Raw genomic sequence first — 22,275 nt, 5'->3', positions numbered from 1 at the left:
TAATGCATGGCGGGAAGGAGTTAACCTACATGGATCATTCAAATTTCACATGTTGGTAGAGTAACTCTTCCTGTACAGTATCTCTACTTCTTTTTTGTCATTGCAAGTAAATAATGGATTCCAAGCAGAAGCAATGTGCCATCACTGAAATCTTGATGAAGGAGAGGTGCAGGTTGTCTGACATCCACAGAAGGCTAGATAATGTTTACAGAGATGACACCATTGACAAATATATCCAATAAAAAGACATTGCTCTTGTCAATGGTGTCATCCCCATAAACATTCTGTTGCCTTCTGTGAATATCGGACAGCCTGCACCCGTCTTTCGTCAAGAACTCAATGATGGCACATTGCTTCTGCTTGGAATCCATTATTTACCTGCAATGAAAAAAGAAGACAAAGAGTTGCTATAGAGGAATCCTTACTTTACCAACATGTGAAATTTGAACAGCCTATGTAAGGTAATAAAAACGTTATGCCAATTTTTACAGTACTTTTGGTACGGCTCTAATATATACTGTATGAGTGTTGAATTAGGTCCAACACAAACCTGACACCCTCTAAATAAGCACCATCAGAAGATGTTGCTCAGTTTTCCAAAGCCTGTTATAGGCTCTACTTAAACTTTAAATTAGATCTTAATTTACAATGCTACGATATATGCTAGATTCAGTAGAAAACTGGAACACGTTGTTCAGGAGTTATCATCAGTGGATTACTTAAAAACAAATAAATGGGATTAAAATGTTGAAATTGTAATATTCAGCTGGAGTGTGCCTTTAAAAACTCTTAAACATGAATAACCAATGTCTAGATGGTTTCTGCACTGAAACAGCATTCTTTAATGGTTTCCTCATTGACAGTTTGTAAATATACAAACTTGTAATACAAACAAAAATGTAACTTCTCCTTAAATTCGAGTTTCTTTAATTCTCGACTGTCTCATAGTGAGCAAATAGGAAGTTTAGGAAACCCCAAGACAAAAGAGTAGCAAATGTAGAGGGAAATCCCTTCTGCCTCAGGAAGGAGTTTCATTTGGAAATTGAAAGCTTTGAGGGGTTCAAATATAAAATCCCAGGGATGGTGCTAGCAGTAGACAGAGAGCAGAGGAGCAGCACTTGACATAGCTCACACCCTCAGCCAAGATGAACAAGCTCATACCAGGTAGGAAGATACTATCTAAGGCAATTTTCTCAACCTTTTCGACACAGAGGAACCCTTAAAAAAAATTTCCGGGCTCAGGGAACCCCTACTAAAAATTTACTATATCTACAACTCCTGATACATTAGTGTGATGGTCAGTAGGGAAAATGCTCCTTACACTTGTGGTCATTGGGAAGAATTACCCCCTTACAGATAGCTAAAGAGATCAATGGTGACAGGGGGAACTTATCTGAGAGGCAGAAATTACTCATTTCTCAAAGAATTCCTAGCAACCTCTGGAGGAACCCAAGGGTTCCACGGAACCCTGGTTGAGAAACCCTGATATAATGACTATTCTGTGGAGATCACAGACAGCTATACGTGTTTAGGAAAATTGACTGTTTACCCATAGGATCGTCCTTTAATATATATATATATATATATATATATATATATATATATATATATATATTTGCTAATTACTCCCTCTAAACTCACGGGGGGGGGGGGGGGCAATAGTACCACATTGGGCAGGCATTAAACACATTTTAAGGCAATTTTTAATCAAAAATTGGGAAGAGGTTATACTGAATAGCTGGTGTGACAACAACTCAATATTTAACTGCCTGTAATGGGAGTACCAGAAGGGTGGCACCTTAATACCTGGGGTTCTAGAACAATGGCACATTGATGCTTGAAGTTCTGGAGCAATCTAACACTTGGGTTCCAGAGCAATAACAGGCTCACACATGGGTTCCAGAACAATGGAAAACTGACACATAGGTTTTAGAACAATGACAAACTATCACTTGGAGATAAGGGTGCATCCGCGCTTGGGTTCCATATCTGTGGAACAAACTGACACTATCAGAATAATAATAAGCTTATTATCTGAGATCCAGAACAAAGACATAATGTCAGCTAAGAATAATGGCTTAATAATAATTAGGGGACCAGCACCTACTGATACAAGGATCCTTAAAACACACTGGGGTCCAGAACAATGACATTGTGGGGTTGATGTACTAAAACTGGGGAGTGCAAAATCTGGTGCAGATCTGCATAGAAAACAATCAGCTTCCAGGTTTTATTGCCAAAGCTTAATTGAACAAGCTGATTGACTATCATGCATGGCTGCATCAGATTCTGAGTGCTTCAGTTTTAGTTTTTCTACCCCTTAGAACAGTATCTCACTTAAATTGTCAGAACAATGGTACAGGGACTTGTGGGATTCAGAACAATCACACACTAACACTTGGGCACCTAAAAATTGGGCACAATCAATTTTTTTTGCATTACGTTTATGAAATTTGAGTAATAAAAAGCTGTAGCTTTTTTGCATGAGGCTAAAGGACAATTAAACCAAGATAAAGATAAGGAGGCATAGCTATACAGAGCTTACTGTAGTAGAAACTAGGGATATGAATGAGCAAATAATAACTAGATTGGTCTCACCATCACGTTACTTTTCGTCAGTAGACTCGTGTGAGTTCTGATAATTGTGTCTGTGGTCAGTTTGTTGTTGTTCAGTTAGCTAGTGTCTGGATTACTTCATTGTGTCACCCGGTTTGTGTTTTTTTCTCTCACGAGGAAGGAAATTCAGAGGTTTCCAATTTAAAACTACCCAGAAAGTGACTTGCAAAATCGGCTTTGAGTGAGATGAGACAGCTACTTTATAGAGAGAGCAGTTGGAGGGGAAAAGCTTGGGAAAACACGAGAGACGAACGCCAAAGTGCAAGCGCTTCTAAAATAGTCTGAGAGCTAAAGATGTAGGGGACCTGCTTAAAGTATGCCAAAGAACCTTAAATGTTTTATTGAATATCAGTGGTGAATTCAAAGTTTCTATTGTGTAAGTAAAACCTTTTTATGCTCCTTGCAGGTGCATTGTGGCTTCCCCTACTTGGTGGTCTTGTTTGGTGCTGGGCAGCAGATGGAGCTCCTGTAACTGGCACATCAACATCAAAGAGCCAAGTGGATGACTTCAGCAAGACCTTAATTCTCTCCAGGAAGCTTCTGAAGGATAGCAGGTTTCTGTCTCATACCTATGTAAGTGTTTCCAATCATATTTCCCTTAGTCAAGTTTGCAAAATCAGTCTGTCTACTCTCTCTCTCTCTCTTTTGTGCCTGGGTTGGACTTTCCACATTTATTCACCAGCCTACCTTCTTGGAACTGTAGCTTGGAGTTTTCTCCTTGTCTGATATAAAATAAAACTCCTCTTTTTTTGGATAGAATGTGGAAGAGTTAGAGCTTTTGCTTTTTTTTTTTTGCTGTCTGTACATTCATGAGAACTTTGTAGCAGGCAGATAAAGGTGAATTTACTAGCTAAAATAATATTGAACGCATGAAGTACTCTTTTGTGAAAAATCTTGAACCTTTACCTGTTGATATCGCCTTTTCTCATTTGTCAGGTTTTTGTTTAAAATGTATATCTGGCCAAAACTTTTTTCATTTTGGAAGAGTAAAAAGGGATTTATAATTCCATTTATTTTATACTGCTAATTGGGGCTCCATTAGACAGATTCACCTCACTTACTGTTCTTATGACTACGGGGGGAGATTTTCTAAAATACTGTACTCAGAAATTGGTGCAGCTGTGCATGGTAGCCAATCAGCTTCTAACTTCATCTTGTTCAGTTAAGCTTTGACAATAAAACCTGGAGCCTGATTGGTTTCTATGCAGAGCTGCACCAGATGTTGCACTCTCCAGATTTAGTAAATCTTTCCCTTCCTGTCTGGTAAAACCAGTGGTGGTAGGTGAGGGGAAATTTTCCTTTAGCGCCCTTTCACACTGGGGTGGTTTGCAGGCGCTATTGCGCCAATAATAGCGCCTGCAAACTGACCCGAAAGTGCCACTGCTTTGTCTCCAGTGTGAAAGCCCGAGGGCTTTCACACTGGAGCGGTGCGCTAGCAGGACGGGAAAAAAAGTCCTGCTAGCAGCATCTTTGGAGTGGTGAAGGAGCGGAGTGTATACCGCTCCTTCACCGCTCCTGCCCATTGAAATCAATGGGACAGCGCGGCTATACCGCCGGCAAAGCGCCTCTGCAGAGGCGCTTTGCTGTGGTTTTTAACCCTTTCTCGGCCGCTAGTGGGGGGTTAAACCGCCCCTCTAGCGGCCGAATACCGGCGGTAAAGCGCCGCTAACAATAGCGGCGCTTTACCGCCGACGCCGCCCCCCGCCCCAGTGTGAAAGGGCCCTTAGGCTGGGTTCACACTGCAGACGGCCACGGATCGCAGCAGTGTTCTTCGTTTCAGGGAGGAATCAGGGCAGAATCTTTGTCTGAATTCAGCCCGGAAACAAAGACAAACAGGACTCCTGTGCAAGCTGCTCCGCAGCCACCCCGGAGATTTGTGAACCGGCTCCATAGAGAGCCAGTCACAATCTCCTTTCATGCGAAACCCGCATCCAATTTGCAATGGTGTGAACCCAGCCTTACTCTCTAACTTGGTAACCAGTCAGGAAGGTAGGGTTCTAACCCTTTAATTAAAAAAAAAAAAAAAAAAATTCTGTTTGTGTACCCTTTATGGATTGTCCATAATAATATAAAGCGAAAGTACCCCAGTTTACCTGCCGGCAAGCTCATTGCAATACTCAGAAGTTTACTAACCATACCAGAAGGGAAGAAAATTCTTCTAACAGTACTGAATACGTATCTCACAGAGGTTCCACACCTACTGTAGAATGAAAAATAAAATGTTTTGGCTGACACTTTTTTTGTGATCCGTTATAAACTCCCAATTATTTTCTTTTTTTCAGCGGTTATGGAATCTGCCAGGATCTCACTTGGATTTCTCAGAGACTGACCAAATGTTCCCTTCTGTCACAATCGACATTTCCTCCTGGCTAAGGTTACAGGTGAGTTAGTGTTTTTTCTTTTTACTGGGAAGGTCTACAATTTGCCCAGAACATCATTCTGGAAAGACATAGCCTTCACCAACTTGTTTCCGCAATGTTTGTCCCATAGGCGGGCGCACAGGGTGTGCCTGAAGTGCCCGGGCACACCCTAATCACCCCATGCACATTAGTATTATCACTCTGAGTGCTGGCAGGAACATTGGAAAAATCTTCCTCTTGCCGGCTATGCTATAAGATAAGTGTTTACGCTTTTAAATTTTCTTTCAATGTGGCGGCAGGGAGATCAATGTGCTGGAGTCATATATATATATATATATGTAGCACTAACCCCCGAAGGAGCTGCTGAGTTAAATCGGGCTGTTACCGTCAACTTTTTACCTTTAGTTTCACCAATACCAGAACTTGGAGTCCATGTTGAGCTTTGTCTCTGACAATGTAGGCACCAGTCACTTTAGTACTTTTTCAATGCTTTAATAGGAAGTAACTTGAAGAAGTAGCAAGAAAGAGGTAGAAGAAGAGTTGCAGGGAGGTTCAAATACCTTTATCTTTATATCACTGAGGACTTTAAATCTCGGGGACGAATATACTTTCAGTCCAAGATTAAATCTTTGCTCACCCGGATAGGTTTCTCTCACTGACCTAGCAGCCGGAGTGTAGCACGAACAAAAAGTCTCTGCCACAGACTTGAGAAGAACAATTCAACTGTACGATCCTCTGCCACAGGACATAGTAGTTTTAGATGAACAGCAACACAGTACCAGAACCTTTAAGCCGACCCAGCAGTACTTGTGCGATAGATTAGATTAAGATGCATCCTCCAATTGAGTCACCAGGCCCCTCCTGAGATACCAGCGTTCCGCTCGGTCATCTCCAAGACGGGTCCTCCCCTGGGTCTTTTCAATTGTCCGGCTTCTTCCCGCAGGACAGACAGCACAGGACCATCTCCGTAGTAGTAGGCCCCAGACAGGCTTCTCGGCCCACTTGCACGGCTGCAGCAACGCAACCCTCCGGCCTGGAGGGCCACGAGGTAGAACTCCCCGTCACATACCTTTAGGTCAGGAGGGCCAGCAGGTGAAAAAGAAATAAAAATGGCGTCTGCCCTTAAGTACCCTCTCCCAGAGTGCACAGCAGCGGACCACTTCTGCTAACTTGCCTCTGAGAAAGAAGAGCACTGAATATACTTCAGCTTGTTGCTTTCCAACACTGACCTATGGTGACAACGACACCTACAGGCAACAGTGCGGAACTGCACGCAACACAGCCAATGCTGGAACAGAGGCTAATTTTGCCATAGATTAAATTTGAACTATGTACAGCACAGATGACCCACTAAATTTACATATAAGCGGTAGATTAGAAATCTACCAGCGCCACATATATATATATATATGTAGACACACACACACATGTGTTTGAGCTTTAGGGTGCACACCCTAATTCAATAGGCTGCACAACCTAAGGTTCTTCTCATGTCTGCTGGACATTGAATGTATGCAAAAGAAATCTGTTGGTGCATCCTTTCTCCAAATATTTTTTTTCCGACACTTTCCTAAAAGATTTCTTTTTACTGGTGCCAAGTATGCGGTGTGGTCAATGGGTCTTATCGGTGTGCCTGCAACTAGGGTATTGGTAGGAGGGAATAGAGTACACCTCATGTGCTTTTGATTTATGGGTAGCCCTTTATCTACACTATATAATCAATGTACTTGTGAAATAGAGAAGATTTTTTTGGTGTTCCTGAATGAGGACCCTTTTAATATCTTTCTCACGTTACAAAAAGTAAAGCTGAGATTGCATTTTTAATCTTTAAATAAAATGGTAATCCTTTCATTTCCACAACATATACATAATCCCCCTTCTTATGCCCCGTACACACGGTCGGATTTTCCGACGGAAAATTGTGATAGGACCTTGTTGTCGGAAATTCCGACCGTGTGTGGGCTCCATCACACATTTTCCATCGGATTTTCCGACACACAAAGTTTGAGAGCAGGCTATAAAATTTTCCGACAACAAAATCCGTTGTCGGAATTTCCGATCGTGTGTACACAAATCCGACGCACAAAGTGCCACGCATGCTCAGAATAAATAAATAGATGAAAGCTATTGGCTACTGCCCTGTTTATAGTCCCGACGTACGTGTTTTACGTCACCGCGTTCAGAATGATCGGATTTTCCGACAACTTTGTGTGACCGTGTGTATGCAAGACAAGTTTGAGCCAACATCCGTCGGAAAAAATCCTAGGATTTTGTTGTCGGAATGTCCAATCAATGTCCGACCGTGTTTACGGGGCATAAGTGTTTCACTTGATGTTTTCCTCAGTTGCTGACCCCTTTACCCTTCTTAGACAGGTGACCGGCTCCAGGTTCTGAGCCAGGCTTTACACATATATCCTGTATATTTGGAGCATCTGGAGAAATGGGAGAAAAAACAAGAGGAAGATGAAGCTCCAAATTTAAGAGCGACGGTCAGCAAATTTCGCATTGACCTTCGAGACCTTCTCCATCACATCAAACAGCAGGTTAGTAGCTCCATGTACACATGACAAATGGCATCTGTAATAATATTCTTATAGTGATGGTTGAACATAAAGGTTTTACATTTATATTGACTCCGGGAGCACAGCCTGGTTCCAAGGGCCCGTCAGCAGCTCATACTTCTCAATGTAGTCTTATATTGTTGATATGCCTTCATCTGCTGCACAAATCTCTGATACAAAACTATTTTAAAGGTTTATAGCTTTAATTAATTGTGATCTATATGACCAAGTGCTGTTCTATTAGATCAATAGTAAGTTAGTTTTAAGACATCCAATTCTCAGTTGTCAGTCTTCAGACATCCAATGGTGAGTTTTCAGTCTACGGGCAGCCGATGGTCAGTTTTTGTCTGCAGACAACCAACAATCATTTGTCAGTCTACAGATAACAAATGGTCAGTTTTCAGTCTGCGCACAGCCAATGGTCAGTTGACAGTCTAAATACAACCAGTGGCTAGTTGTTGGTCTTCAGACAAGCAATGGTGAGTTGTCAGTCTATGTACAGCCAATATTCAGCTTTCAGTCTGTAGACAACCAATGGTCAGTTGTCAGTCTACGGAAAGTCAATGATCAGTTTTCAGTTTACAGACAGCCAATGGTCAATTGTCAGTCTACTGAAAACCAATGGTCAGTCTTTAGTTTGCGAACAGAAAATGGACAGTTGTTGGTCTACAAGACACCCAATGGTTAGTTGTTGGTCTACAGACATTCAATGGTTAGTTGTTGGTCTACAGACAACCAATGGTCAGTTGTTGGTCTAAAGACAACCAGTGGTTAGTTGTTGGTCTACAGCAGTGTTTCTCAACTCCAGTCCTCATGGCTCTCCAACAGGTCATGTTTTTAGGCTTTCCATTATTTTGCACAGGTGATTTGATTAATTTCACTGCCTTAGAAATACCACAGCCGTTTAATTTGAGGAAAATCCTGAAAACATGACCTGTTGTGACACCTCGAGGACTGGAGTTGAGAAACACTGGTCTCCAGAAAACCAGTGGTTAGTTGTTGGTCTAAAGACAACCAGTGGCTAGTTGTTGGTTTACAGAAAACCAATGGTTAGTTGTTGTTTTACAGACAACCGATGGTTACTTATCAGTCTACAGACAACCATTGGTTAGTTGTCAGTCTGTGGACAAATAATGGTCGATGTACCAATGATTCCCTTTGCTGTAAAAAAGATGTTGCAAATCTGCTTAAACTTTTTAAATTTTCCACTTCACAATCATCTCTGTCTCTCTGCACAGATCAGGCATGCCCCCTGCTAACTAAAACCTATAGCTCTGCAGTGCAGTCAGCAAAGCTCATGCTCCCTTCTGATTGGAGACTCGCAGGAGGTATGGCGAGCCTCTTCAGAGAGAGCAAGGGCCCATCTTGAAGCATGCTGGCAGAGGACAGGCTTTTCTACTCAGACTGTGGCTGCTTTCTAAAGAAAACAAACCTTGAACTCCTTTGGTTTTGATGTGCTTGGCATGTATTTAGTGGATTTAAACTGAAGTTATGTTCAGTTAGGCTTTAACGAACATTTGCTGCTACACTTAAAGTCCAACAAAACTGGCCAGTTAACTGTACTAGATGAAAAAGGCTGGGGTCTTGTAACAGTAATTTAACGTAACCTATTTTTCTTCCATAGATGATGTCTCTTGGAATTGACCCTCCACAACCCCTGAAACAACATGACCCTCCAGCCGACGGCAACGACTGGTGCAACCGTGTCAAGATGTACCGAGCCCTTCGTAGCCTGGAACGGGCCTTGTTTCGGGCAGTAAGGGAATACACAGCTCTGCTGCGCTTCAGAGGTTAAAAGAAAGGAGCCTTTTGCAATCGGGTGACCCACTTTTCTGGGTCCATTTTTTTTTTTTTTTTTTTAATGTTTACTGCCCAAACCAAAAACCACAATACTGACAAAGACGCTATATGTGATAGAAGCGATGCTGCCAAGGCTTATGAGACCAGGAGCTGGGAGAGAAATATAGGGACTTCGGTCATCCAGAGGGTATGTACTACGCCCAGTGTTTAAACTGGATTCATTTGCTGCTATCTAGATTATACTGGGACCTCATGGCCTGAATGTAAATCCTTGTTGGTTATACTATAGTATACACACGTTTTGCCACTCCTATAGCAGCCAATTACATACCCCCTTTCATTCTCTTATACCTCAGTGAAAACACAAACTAGGGGAATCTCATTGGCTGCTGTAGGCACCAGTAATATAAGTTCCTTCAGGACCATGAGGCCCCTATGTATCTAGTCATCCTCCCAGCAAACAATTCCGTTACAATGTAATGCCTCCTGAGAGTATTCGTGACTTTTTTTTATAGTTTTTTGTATTTATTTTTATTTATTGTAAGAAAATACACTGGATCGCATGTTTTCATATGATCTTCAGATCTTGATCCTGTCCCTCTTTAAGGGACAGGATCTCCCACATCGGCAAACCATTTGTGGTCTAAGTAATACATTGTTGTATGTTTTTAATATGCCAGTATGGTTTGATGACTTGTGGGTATGTTTCATTTTCTTTCTACTGAATTCTGATTGATGGCTGCTTTTTGCAGCCACAAGAGGTCCAATCACAAGTTAACCTTTAACCAGTCAGTACTGTTTTAATATTTCAGCTTTTTAAATGCTGTAATGGAACATTACCTAAAGGTTAGGTATTGGAAATCCAGATGGCACCATGGTGTCCTGGGTGGATCCATTGAATATCTGACAAGAGTCGCCTCTATGTTATTCATGGCCCGTCTCATGCGGACACCGTCATCCTATGATCCATGGGGAAAGTGAATATGAGGTGCTGGAATCCTCAGGGTTCTATACAGTATATGCTTGCTTTATATTATTCTTGCCATCCTAAAGTATTGCAAAGGTGTAAATATAAAGAACCTTAATATTGAACTGTGAGCTTCTGCACACTGAAGGCGTTCCATGATCACCTTGGGTTATGATAGGGACAAGTACAGTTAGAATTGAAGTGCCACACCATAGGAGTCAAGTCTAAATATGAGTTTATTCCAAAGGTAGATTGCGTGCAAAGCTAACACATTTTTAGGAACTGTAATTTTGCCCCCTTCATGAGGTCCAAAAAGAATAAAACCAGGATACAGCGTATGTGGATTCAAAAGTCAGTATAGGTTGAACTAACTTCTGATGTATGCTGTGCAAACTCCTAACACTCCAACAACATCCAACTACGGTATGTACCGACTCTTGAGTTCACATGCACTATATTTTTTTCATTCTTTTAAATCAGCAACTCTCAACCAGGCTTCTATAGCATGGTAGGGCTCCTCCAGAGCTTGCTAGGGTTTCCTCGAGTTGTAGCTTCATTGTGTTGATTTCTGCAAAAGGTTATGTGTCCAAAGCCATGAATGCACTTGACAGAGCCAACAGCATGACAAAAACTATCTTTTTTTTTTAGCTATCTGTAAGGGTGGCATTGTGACCACCACTTTAAAGAGGGTTCTCTTTCCACTAACCACCAATGATATGGGGGGGGGACATTCTTCCCACTGACCATTAATGTAAAGGGGAGGGCATTCTTCCCACTGACCACAATATAGGGAGCATTCTTCTCCCTGATCATCACTGTAAGGGGAATCCCTGCCACTCACCACCAATATGATGGGCATTCTTCCCTCTGACCATCAATGTAAATGCATTCTTCCCGCTGACCACCAATGTAAGGGACATTATTCCCACTGACCACCAATGTAAAATACATTATTCCCACAGACCACCAATGTAAAATACATTATTCCCACTGACCATCAATGTAAGGGGCATTCTTCCCACTGACCACCAATGTAAAGAGTATTCTTACCACTGGCCACCAATGTAAGGGGCATTCTTCCCACTGATCGCCAGTGTAAGGGACATTCTTCCCACTGACCACCAATGTAAGGGGCATTCTTCCCACTGACGACCAATGTAAGGGACATTTTTCCCACTGGCCACTAATGTAAAGAGCATTTCTCTCTCACTGACCTCCAATGTAAGGAGCATTCTTCTCACTGGCCACCAATGCAAGGAGCATTCCTCCCACTGACTCCCAATGTAAGGAGCATTCTTCCCACTGATCACCAATGTAAAGGGCATTCTTCCCACTGATCACCAATGTAAGAGGCATATTTCCTAAAGGCGACCAATGTAAGGAGCATTCTTCCCACTGGCCACCAATGTAAGGAGCATTCTTCCCACTGGCCACCAATGTAAGGGGCATTCTTCCCATTGAGCAGGAATTTAAAGAGCATTCTTCTCATGATCACCACCGTAGGGGAAATCCTTCCCATTGACCACCAATGTAAGAGGCATTTTTCTCAATGACCCTTGATGAAATTATTTTAGCAGGGGTTCCCTGGGACCTGTAAATTATTTTAAGGGTTCCTCTGGTGTAAAGAGGTTGAGAAAGGCTATCTTAAACCCCGATGAAGGGGGTAGAGGTACTGCCCCTGAAACATTTTGGCTTTGCAAAAAATCTATCATTGGAAAAAACTTTTGGCTTCAATATCATGGTTTGGCACTTCCGTTCCCAATTTACTTCTCTTGTGATCCATCCAACAAGAGCTTACTAAGTGACATTTTAGGATGTCATACTGCAAGCAAACCCTGGCAGAGAGTCAGAGGTATCTGGATTTGCATCACCATATCCTTTCAGTAGCATTCTTTCACAATATTAAAGAAAAGATGTAACTATACTGGTTAAAAATAATTTTGTGATTGGCAATCTTAAAAAAGTCAGTGTTACCAGTCTTAAAAGATTGTATAGACCAGGGATAAGCAATTAGTGGACCTCCAGCTGTTGCAAAACTACAAGCCCCATCATGCCTCTGCCTCTGGGTGTCATGCTTGTGGCTGTCAGAGTCTTGCTATGCCTCATGGGACTTGTAGTTCTGCAACAGCTGGAGGTCCACTAATTGCATATCCCTGGTATAGACTGTGATGAGCAATCAAGGAAAGCCCAAAGGGTGTGCACTATTTGTTGTTTACAGTATTTCCATGGTAGATTATCTCTTCACATACACTATATTACCAAAAAGTATTGGGGCGCCTGTCTTTACACGCACATGAACTTTAATGGCATCCCAGTCTTAGTCCGTAGGGTTCAATATTGAGTTGGCCCACTTATCACTGCCCAGGACTAGGCGTAGACTGCAAGTATGTAAAGAATCAAACATTAAGGCAGTTCCCTGATTTAGAGATGAGCTTCACTATGTGTAGGGTTGAAGAGTCCCGCCAAGCACATAGCCCCATGCGTGCTGATTAACTCTTTCCGTCCTGTACCTCGTAAACTACACTATATTACCAAAAGTATTGGGACACCAGCCTTTACACGCACATGAACTTTAATGGCATCCCAGTCTTCGTCCGTAGGGTTCAATATTGCGTTGGCCCACCCTTTGCAGCTAGACCAGCTTCAACTCTTCTGGGAAGGCTGTCCACAAGGTTTAGGAGTGTGTCTATGGGAATGTTACACTATTCTTCCAGAAGCACATTTGTGAGGTCAGGCATGTGGACGAGAAAGCCTGGTTCTCAGTCTCTGCTCAAATACATCCCAAAAATATTGAAATGTTATAAAAAAAAAAGAAAAAAAAAAAGATCTTCCAATTTTTAAAAAAATATGTCCTTATTAGGAATATAATGACGTTTGTTCCTCCAAGCGTGCGTGATGTTGGACAAGCTCTAACCCAACAACAAAGTTCTCATGGAAAAGATTCAAAAGTGTAAAAACCGTCCCAGGGCTTGTATGGGAACTTCACGAGCCTGAAACTCTGGGCATTGCACAATGCAGTGTGGAATTTATTTAGCTTAAACATCTTCCCCTTATTGGAAATAAATGAGTAATGTTTCATTCTAAATGAGCTGATACCATTACATTGTTACCATAATTCTGGAAGCGAGGGTTCTGTTACAGAGACAAGTATTCCATACATGGACTCTTGATCTTCCTGACGCTATAAAAGAGAATAACTGGACAGCGAATAACACATGAGCGAATCAGCAGATCTACATAGGGATCTACAGAGGGCTAGGAAGAACAATTGAATCTCATGTTCCACTGGGATCTATACCTGTGCAAAACAAAAAATTTTATTTATGTTTACAGTTTTATTGTTTGCAAGATGTACTTTATCAAAAAAAAACAAAGGGAATTTTTGAAAAACAAAACAAAAACAGTTGAAAATATATATATATTTATATACCGTGTATGTATGTGTATGTATATGTATATATATATATATATATATATATATATATATATATATATATCATTTGCTGTACTTTAAGTGTCTGTTACATTTGTTTGGTGTGATTTTTTTTTTATAACTGCTATTTATATTTTTTATATGTTATTTATCTAATATATGTTTTGTATTATTTTTAAGTAAAATAAAATAAGCTGCATCTCAAAATCTTGGATTGGTTTGTAGTTATGGTGCTAATTTGTTTTGTAATGGTTTAGGCTCATTGGATAAAAAAAAGACAGAACATTTTATGTAAACTGTGGTGTTATAGTAGGGGTTTAAAGTGAACTGGTCACTTTGCACTTTCAGGGAAATGTGACAGGTTTGCTTGATAACCCAGAAAGGTATTTCCGTTGATTTCTTCCCAGTGCTCCCATTTTACCTTGGTATAGTTAAAAGGAATTAGTAAGCTCAGAGTCCATCTGTGTTAGGGCTTCATAGGACTAAAGATCCATCCCGCACAGCTGACAGTGCTCAGGTCTGGTAATTGGGTGCTTGAGTGCCCAGCACCGAATCTTTGGATTAGAAGAAAATGACATGCTCCTCCACACCTGGAAGTATCGAGTATTTCAAAGATCTTTGGTTGGCACATGGAATGGTGGGGGAGCGTGGTAAAGTTAAGTATTAATGGAAGAAGGAAAGGGCTATGAAGGGAATCTGTCACTTGAATGGACAAAAAAAAACTTTTATGAGTTCTTCTATCCAAAGATAACATTTCAGTTAGGGGCAGTTGGCTGACTTCCCCATTGGTGTTTTATTCTTCATGGAATTCATAATGTGAAAAGAGAGAGTTAAAGGCCCCTGTTATGACTGTAGTTGGACCCGTTGGAAAGGTTGGGTTTAGGGTTCTCATCACTAAAGGTCTTCAAAAAGCCTGAAAAGTGAAAGCGAGTCATACTGTAAGCAGTCACTGAAAACTGATACTTCAGTCTTGGGATGACTGACCCTTTAGCCCTTATACCCTTCATTTGACTGCATTCCCTATTAGTGTTTTATGCTTCATGGACTTTATAATGTAAACAGAAAGAGTTAAAGCCCCTTGTCATGAGTGCAGGTGGACTATTGAAAGATTGGGTTCAGGGATCTCATCATTGAGGTCTTCAAAAAGCCTGAGAACCAGTGAAAGTGAGTCACCCTGTAAGCCATCATTGAAAACTGATACTCCGGTCTTGGGATGACTGACCCTTTAGGCCTTATACCCTTCATTTGGCTGACTTCCCATTGGTGTTTTATCCTTAATGGAATTCCCAATGTGAATAGAGAGAGTTAAAGGCCCTTGTCATGAGGGCAGGTGGACCAGTTGGAAAGGTGGGTTTAGGGATCTCATCATTGAGGTCTTCAAAAAGCCTTAGAACCAGTGAAAGTGAGTCACCCTGTAAGCCATCACTGAAAAATGATACTTCGGTCTTGTGGTGACTGACCCTTTAGGCCTTACACCCTTCATTTGGCTGACTTCCCCACTGGTGTTTTATTTTTCATGGACTTCATAATGTGATAAGAGAGAGTTAAAGCCCCTTGTCATAAGTGCAGGTGGATAGGTTGAAAAATTGGCTTCAGGGAATTCATCACTGAGGTCTTCAGGGAAGCCTGAGAACCAGTGAAAATGAGTCATCCTGTAAGCCGTCACAGAGAACTGATACTACAGATTTGGGAAGATTGACCCTTTAGCCCTTATGCCCTTCACTCTCAAGTTTCTGCTATACCCGTGCCCTGGAAGTACTCCAGTGTTTACTAGAAAGGAAGTATTGGAAGATCCCTGGTAGAAGATGCTAGGAATACAACCTACGTTCTGAGTCATCGAGAGGAAAGAGGGAAATTCTGTCTGACCACATGTGATGATAAAAACATAAAACATCCCCATCTTGATTTTTATAGTATACATCTTGTAGCACTGTGCTGACAAAACAGAAGCCGTTTAATATTGCCAGAAAAAAAATATTCACTTTCAGTTTTGGTATAGAAAGGCGTCAACAATTTGTTTTAAACATGGACTGTTGGCTATTATTGTTACAAGATCTGCTTGTTTCTTGGTTTGTGAATCAACATAAGGATTGAACCTGATTAGATAGAGTACATCTACTGAGCTAGCCACGGTGGCTTTAAGTGATCACACCAGACCACAAGAGAACCATGCCTGGGTCCACATCTTCCAGGTGGTCCCAGACACAGTACACTTAGCCATTCCCAGGCATGTTTTTGATCACTCACACTACAGAAATAAACGAGACCCAGGGGGTGAACCCCAAAGACTGAGGTTCTATTGAATAAGGTTCCCTCCCACACTCCAAAGATATGCTGGTAGATTAGGTGGCTCCTGTCCAAACTGGCCCTAGTATGTATGAATGTGAGATAGGCATCTTAGATTGCAAGCTCTCAAGGGCAGCAACTGATGTGAATGTACAGTGCTATGCAGAAATTTTAGGCAGGTTTGAAAATTTTTTGTAAATGTAAAGTAAGAATGCTTTCAAAAATATAGATTTAAATTGTTTATTTTTGTATCAGCGAACAAAATGCAAAGTGAGTGAACAGAGATACAAACCTAAATCAAATCAATATTTGATGCAACCACCCTTTGACTTCAAAGCAACATCAATTCTTACACTTGCACACTTTGTACACTTTGCACAAAGTCAGGGATTTTGTTGGATTAGAGTCAGGTGTATGATTAACCAATTATACCAAGCAGGTGGTAATGATCATCAATTTCATATGAAAGTTGAAACACAGTCATTAAAGTGGTTGTAAACCCTAAAAATAAAAACCAAAAAGAAAAACAAAAACCTGCAAGACAAAGGCATAATGAGCTAGTATGCATAGCATACTAGCTCATTATGAATTACTTACCTGAGATTGAAGCCCCTGCAGCGATCCTCGTTCACCGCTCCGGCTGCCGACAGTGAACCCGGGGGTTACTTCAGGGTATAGCGGGTCTGGTGCTGTGATTGGTCGGAGCCGCGATGACATCACTCCCGCGCTTGTGCGCGGGAGCCACCGGTAACGGCACAGACTAACTGAAGCAAGTGCGCATGTGCCGATGACGTCGGCACATGCAAATACATGGGATATCTCCTAAACCATGCAGGTTTAGGAGATATCCAGTGTAGCTACAGGTAAGCCTAATTATAGGCTTACCTGTAGTAAAAAGTGGTTGTAAAGGGTTTACAACCACTTTAACTGAAACAGAAACAGTGGTGTAGGAGGCTTGAAACTGGGTGACAAACAGCCTAACTCTGCTACTAAGGTGAGGTTGTGGAAGACAGTTTGATGTCACAGGTCATACACCATGACAAGACTGAGCACAGCAACAAGACACAAGGTAGTTATACAGCATCAGCAAAGTCTCTCCCAGGCAAAGATTTCAAAGCAGAATGCGGTTTTATGGTGTGCTGTTCAAGCTCTTTTTTTTGAAGAGCCGGGCAATGTTAAGGGCCATAGACGCAGTGATCGGCCAAGGAAACTTAATACTGCAGATGGAAAACTCATTGTGCATCGAAAGATGTTCAGCAGTGCCATCAGCACAGAACTGGTGGAAACCGGTAGGAACCAGGTACACCCATCTACTGTCTGGAGAAGTTTGGCTAGAAATGGTCTTCATGGAAGAATTGTGGCCAAAAGGCCATACCTCTGACGTGGAAACAAGTGACTCAACTATGCAGGAAAACATTGCAGAAAAATGGCAGCAGGTAGTCTGGACTGATGAGTCAAAATGTAAAATATTTGGTTATAGCAGGAGGTAGTTTGTTGGTGAAGGGCCGGAGAACGGTACAATAATGAGTGTCTGCAGGCAACTGTGAAGCATGGTGGAGGTTCCTGGCAAGTTTGGGGCTGCATTTCTGTAAATAGAGTGGTAGATTTGGTCAGGATCAATGGTATCCTCAAAGCTGAGAAATACAGGCAGATACTTATCCATTATGACATACCATTAGGGAGGAGTGTGATTGGCCCCAAACTTATTCTGCAGCAGGACAACAACCCCAAACATACAGCCAATGTCATTAAGAAGTATCTTCAGAGTAAAGAGGAACAAGGAGTCCTGGAAGTGATGATCCCCCCCAGAGCCCTGATCTCAACATCATGGAGTCTGTCTGGGATACATGAAGAGAGAGAAGAATTAGAGGCAGCCGACATTCACAGAAGATCTGAGGTTAGTTCTCCAAGATGTTTGGAACAACCTACCTGCTGAGTTCCTTCAAAAACTGTGTGCAAGTGTACCTAGAAGAATTGATGCTGGTTTGAAGGTAAAGGGTGGTCACACCAAATACTGATTGGATTGGCATTTCTCTTCTCTTCATTTACTTTCCATTTTGTTGATTGATAAAAATAAACTACACTTCTATTTCTGAAAGCATTCTTCATTTACAGCATTTTTCTCACAGCTGCCTAAAACTTTTGCACAGTACTGTAAAATATATAAAGAACTGTGTATATTGTTGCTGCTGTATGAATCCCCATAATAAATAAATACATTTGTACAAAATTCCATATCCAGCAAGAAGTAACTCTCCCTATCTTAATTATGCAAAGCATTGCAAATATCCTAATTAGAAGAATGACACCAGTGCAGGGAATTATGGGAGGGCAATCCCCGGCCTCACTGGCATTTATTATTATCCTGTTTATCATAAATAACATTTTATAGTTCAGTTTTTGGAATTACCAAAACAATTATAGTTCATTTATATAAAACAATTAAAAAACAGCTGTGGTAGGGCCATAGAATGTGAAGAAATCTGTTTGTTACACAATCCTTCCTGATTATGTTATTTTCACACATTTCTCAAACAGAGAAAGTCCTTAAAATGATACTAAAGGCTCTGTTTCTATTTTGTACAAATACCAAACATGTTCTACTTGCATGCTCTCTGCAGTGGTCTTGCACAGAGCAGCCCGGATCTTCCTCTACTCGGGTCCCCTGCGCGCGCTCCTGGCTCCTCCCCCTGCCCCTCCTCCCTCTGCTGCTCTGGGGGCACTCGAGTGTGCTCACTCCTGAGCTGCCTCTGTGTGTCCATAAGACACACAGAGCGCATCTCGCCCCCCCCCTGCTTCCTCACTGCCTGTGATTGACAGCAGCGGGAGCCAATGTCTCCTGCTGCTGTGTCTCAGCCAATGAGGAGGGAGAGACCCAGGTGAGCTTCTGCTCTTGAGCACCTCGCTGGATCGAGATCAGGCTCAGGTGAGTATAATGGGGGAGCTGAGGGGGGAAGTGCACACTGAAGGTTTTTTTTACCTTCATGCAGGGCCGGTGCTAGACTATTTTGCACCCTAGGCAAGACCAGCTACTTGCACTGTGACCAAGACATCTGCAGAACAACACCCAGGCTCTCCAGACCTGGTGGAGGAGGATAGCACCCACCCACCAAGGCTCACCATGGACCACGAGGTTGAGCGCCTCCCCCCCCAGTGCCAGCGAGGTCGAGAGCCTGCATTGGAGGTACCATCCGTGGAGGCGATTGAGGCACTGCCACCTACAGCAGCACACCTAGCAGAGGGAAGTAGTTATTTAAGACCATTGTAGGTACAGCCGTGAGCCCTACCCACCAAGGAACTGCCACAGTCAGTGGTGGTGTTTGGGCCTTCAGCTCCTTGGAAGGGGCCAGTAAATGACATATTGATTAGCCCCTTCCCTCGCTCTTCATCCCCCGCAGCCGGGGGGAGAGGAGAGAAGGGAAGCAGGCAGCACTGTGGTGGGGGGACGCAACATGGGGGGGGCACTGGGCAGTAGGGGGAATTGGCACTCCACAGAGTGATTAGGGCACACCTGACGCACCCCCTGCACATGCCTATGGACTAGCTACCATGTTGCAGTCAGATCACTAGAGGAGAGGAGACTGAGGAATTGCTACCTCCTGCCTGCAGCAGACTGATGACATCATCCGAGCCTAGGAAAAGTCACTGACTGGAGCTCAGAGGATGCCTTTTTGGGCTCCATTCACACCTATGCAGTTGTAACAGTGCATGTGCGTTATTGCACTATTTGTGCATCATGTTTAGGGCAGCCTATATTCAGTTCGATGCGTATAAACTGCACAAAAGAAGCACATAGCCCTTTTTTTTTAATATATTGCACAAGGTGCAAGGTGCATTGGGGTGCTGATAGGAATTAACAGGACCACCACATGCCTGCAAAAATAATGCATGTTTTTTATGCCTTGCAGGAATGCATGCGATTATGCATGTGTTCCTGCATTGCACAAATATGAACCTAGCCTTGCACACATCTGAGAATAGACATCTATATTTGTACATGAAAACAATAAAAGAGGAAGTCTGTAGAGCAGTGTGTACATATACAGTACACTGGTAATATAACCAGAAGAAAAACAGCAAGCTTTTACGTGGAAAAAAAATCCCTCAGCGATCAGACACATGTGGAGGAATTCACAAAAACTGGGAGCAGCATGTGACCACACCTTGTCATGCCATGACTTTAGTATTCTCCTCAGCTTCAGAAACTGAGACTGAAATGTTCATTATTTATATTCCGAGGTCTATGTGACTCCAAAGTTACCATAGAATACACTTGATTTCTTAAAGCTGAGTTCTGGCAAATATTGTCTAAATCCATTCATCATGTGTATTCTTCTAGAATCTCGGTGGGCTTTGTATATTTCTTCCAGATTTGTGCAGTAATCCAGCGTGAGACTTCCTGTAAAAAAGACCTCTCACTGCTGCTCTCTCGCCTTGTGGAGGGTGACTGGTCTTGTCCATGCCCCCTCCTGTAGTCCTCTGTAGTGGGTGGAGTCTGTAAAGGCCCCTCCCACAGCTCTGCTCTCTGCACAGGCCATGTAAAGCACAGTGATAAGGTCACTGCTACTTTTACAAGGTAATACAGTAATTGAGTTTGCATTTGATTTATATCCTATGCGGCTATTGAGGAATATATTTAAATGACAGTTCTTGTGCCTGGAGTTCAATTTTAACAACTTGAGCACCAGGCCTATTCTGACACTTCTTCTCCTACATGTAAAAATCAGCATATTACTTAGAACCCCATAACATTATAATTATATTATCCATAGGTGATGCTTTAAAAGCTTTTACAAGTTACCACGTTAGATTAACACAGGAGGTCTGGTGCTAGAATTATTGCTCTCAATCTGATATTTGCGGTGACACCTCACATGTGTGTTGCGATTGCTGTTTACATACACAGGACCGATGCATGCTTTCGCCTTTGCGTTCGAGCGCGGGGAACGAGTTATTTATTTATTTATACGCTGTACCTTTATTTTTTATTTATTTTTGATCACTTTTATTGTTATCATAAGGACAGGTCCTCTTTACTGAGACATCTGGGGTCTATCAGACCCCAGATCTCTCCTCTGCTCTTAAAAGCTTCGGATCATTACAAGATCCATATGATCTGATGCTTTTTACAAACCACTAATGGTATGTTTGCATCCGGTAAAACTGGAAGTGACTAAATACTCGTCACTTCCAGTTTCTTAGACCATAGAGATGATCTGGGCCATTCTGGTCCCTGATCAGCTCTATGGTCAGCCTGCGGAACTATCGGCTGCAATCCCGGGTTCCCCAGTGGGACAGGTGAGCCCGGGAAAGCGTTGGAAGACGGCAGGAAGGGGGGACCTCTCCTGCCGCTTGTAAAAGCAATCCAGCGTCTATTTAGCCACTAGGATTGCTTTATCAAGAAAGAGCTCTGCTCTGAAAGAATTCTGCCAGCTTTAAAAAAACAATACTTAGATGATGCCTGCAGCTGCAGGCATCATCCCAGTATAACCACTTAAAGTCGGGTACTAGTATGTCACCTGGCATTAGGTGGTTAAGGAAACTAAGGAACTAAGGAAAAAAACTGAGGCTGGATAGAGTATGTTATGATGATAATTCTATTATATTATTTATATTATTTATCAGTGCTTGCTGCAATTAGGTTACTTGCCACTCATTTTTATTTAGAAGTATTTTCTGAAAATGACATATTCACTCTACTTTCACAGCTGTATTTGAATGTACACAAGTTACAGAACTGTGGTACAGTAACGGGGTCTGAATGTGCCCATTATTAAGGGAACAGTAGGTTCCCATTATTGTACCAGCAAGTTTGAGAGGACAGCTATTCACATGGAACAATGCTTTAAACTTTCTTTGTCTATTCTAAGATTGACCGTTAGGGTTGAGAAGTCACTGGTAAAATGGCATAAGCTCAGAGTTTTAGCGAAAGGGGTCCAGCAGCTTTAAAGCCGAACTCTGGGAAATCTGAAAATTCTCTCTTGCAGTGCGACTGCATCTGCACTTCAAGGGAAAATACTGAGGCTGGATAGAGTATGTGATGATGATACATTTATTATATACTGTTCTGTAGGGGCCAGTGGGAGGAGGAACACACAGTGAGGAACACACCATCCAGCACATTATCAGACAGTATTAGAGGCCATAGCTCTACAAGTAAGTGGAGATTGGAGTGGCCAATTGCTGGAAATGTAAGTGAAAGGATATGATCACACTACCACTTTGCTGCCACTACCAATGCACTTCCAGGAT

The 22,275-nt window shown here is 42.2% G+C and overlaps 1 protein-coding gene across 1 annotated transcript; it reads left to right on the top strand.

Annotated features, from left to right (window-relative positions):
• The first annotated feature begins 1,145 nt into the window (after positions 1-1,145).
• IL27 (interleukin 27) lies at positions 1,146-7,610 on the top strand. Its single transcript, XM_073635125.1, has 4 exons — positions 1,146-1,164; positions 3,023-3,189; positions 4,899-4,997; positions 7,346-7,610. The coding sequence occupies exons 1-4, from the start codon at positions 1,146-1,148 to the stop codon at positions 7,541-7,543; spliced, it is 483 nt and encodes a 160-aa protein (XP_073491226.1). The 3' UTR covers positions 7,544-7,610.
• The last annotated feature ends 14,665 nt before the right edge of the window (positions 7,611-22,275 follow it).

Source organism: Aquarana catesbeiana, linkage group LG06 (assembly GCF_042186555.1).
Source record: "Aquarana catesbeiana isolate 2022-GZ linkage group LG06, ASM4218655v1, whole genome shotgun sequence".
NCBI lineage: Eukaryota > Metazoa > Chordata > Amphibia > Anura > Ranidae > Aquarana > Aquarana catesbeiana.
The sequence above is the reverse complement of the archived record's forward strand: the minus strand, read 5'-3'. Positions and strand labels throughout refer to the sequence as shown.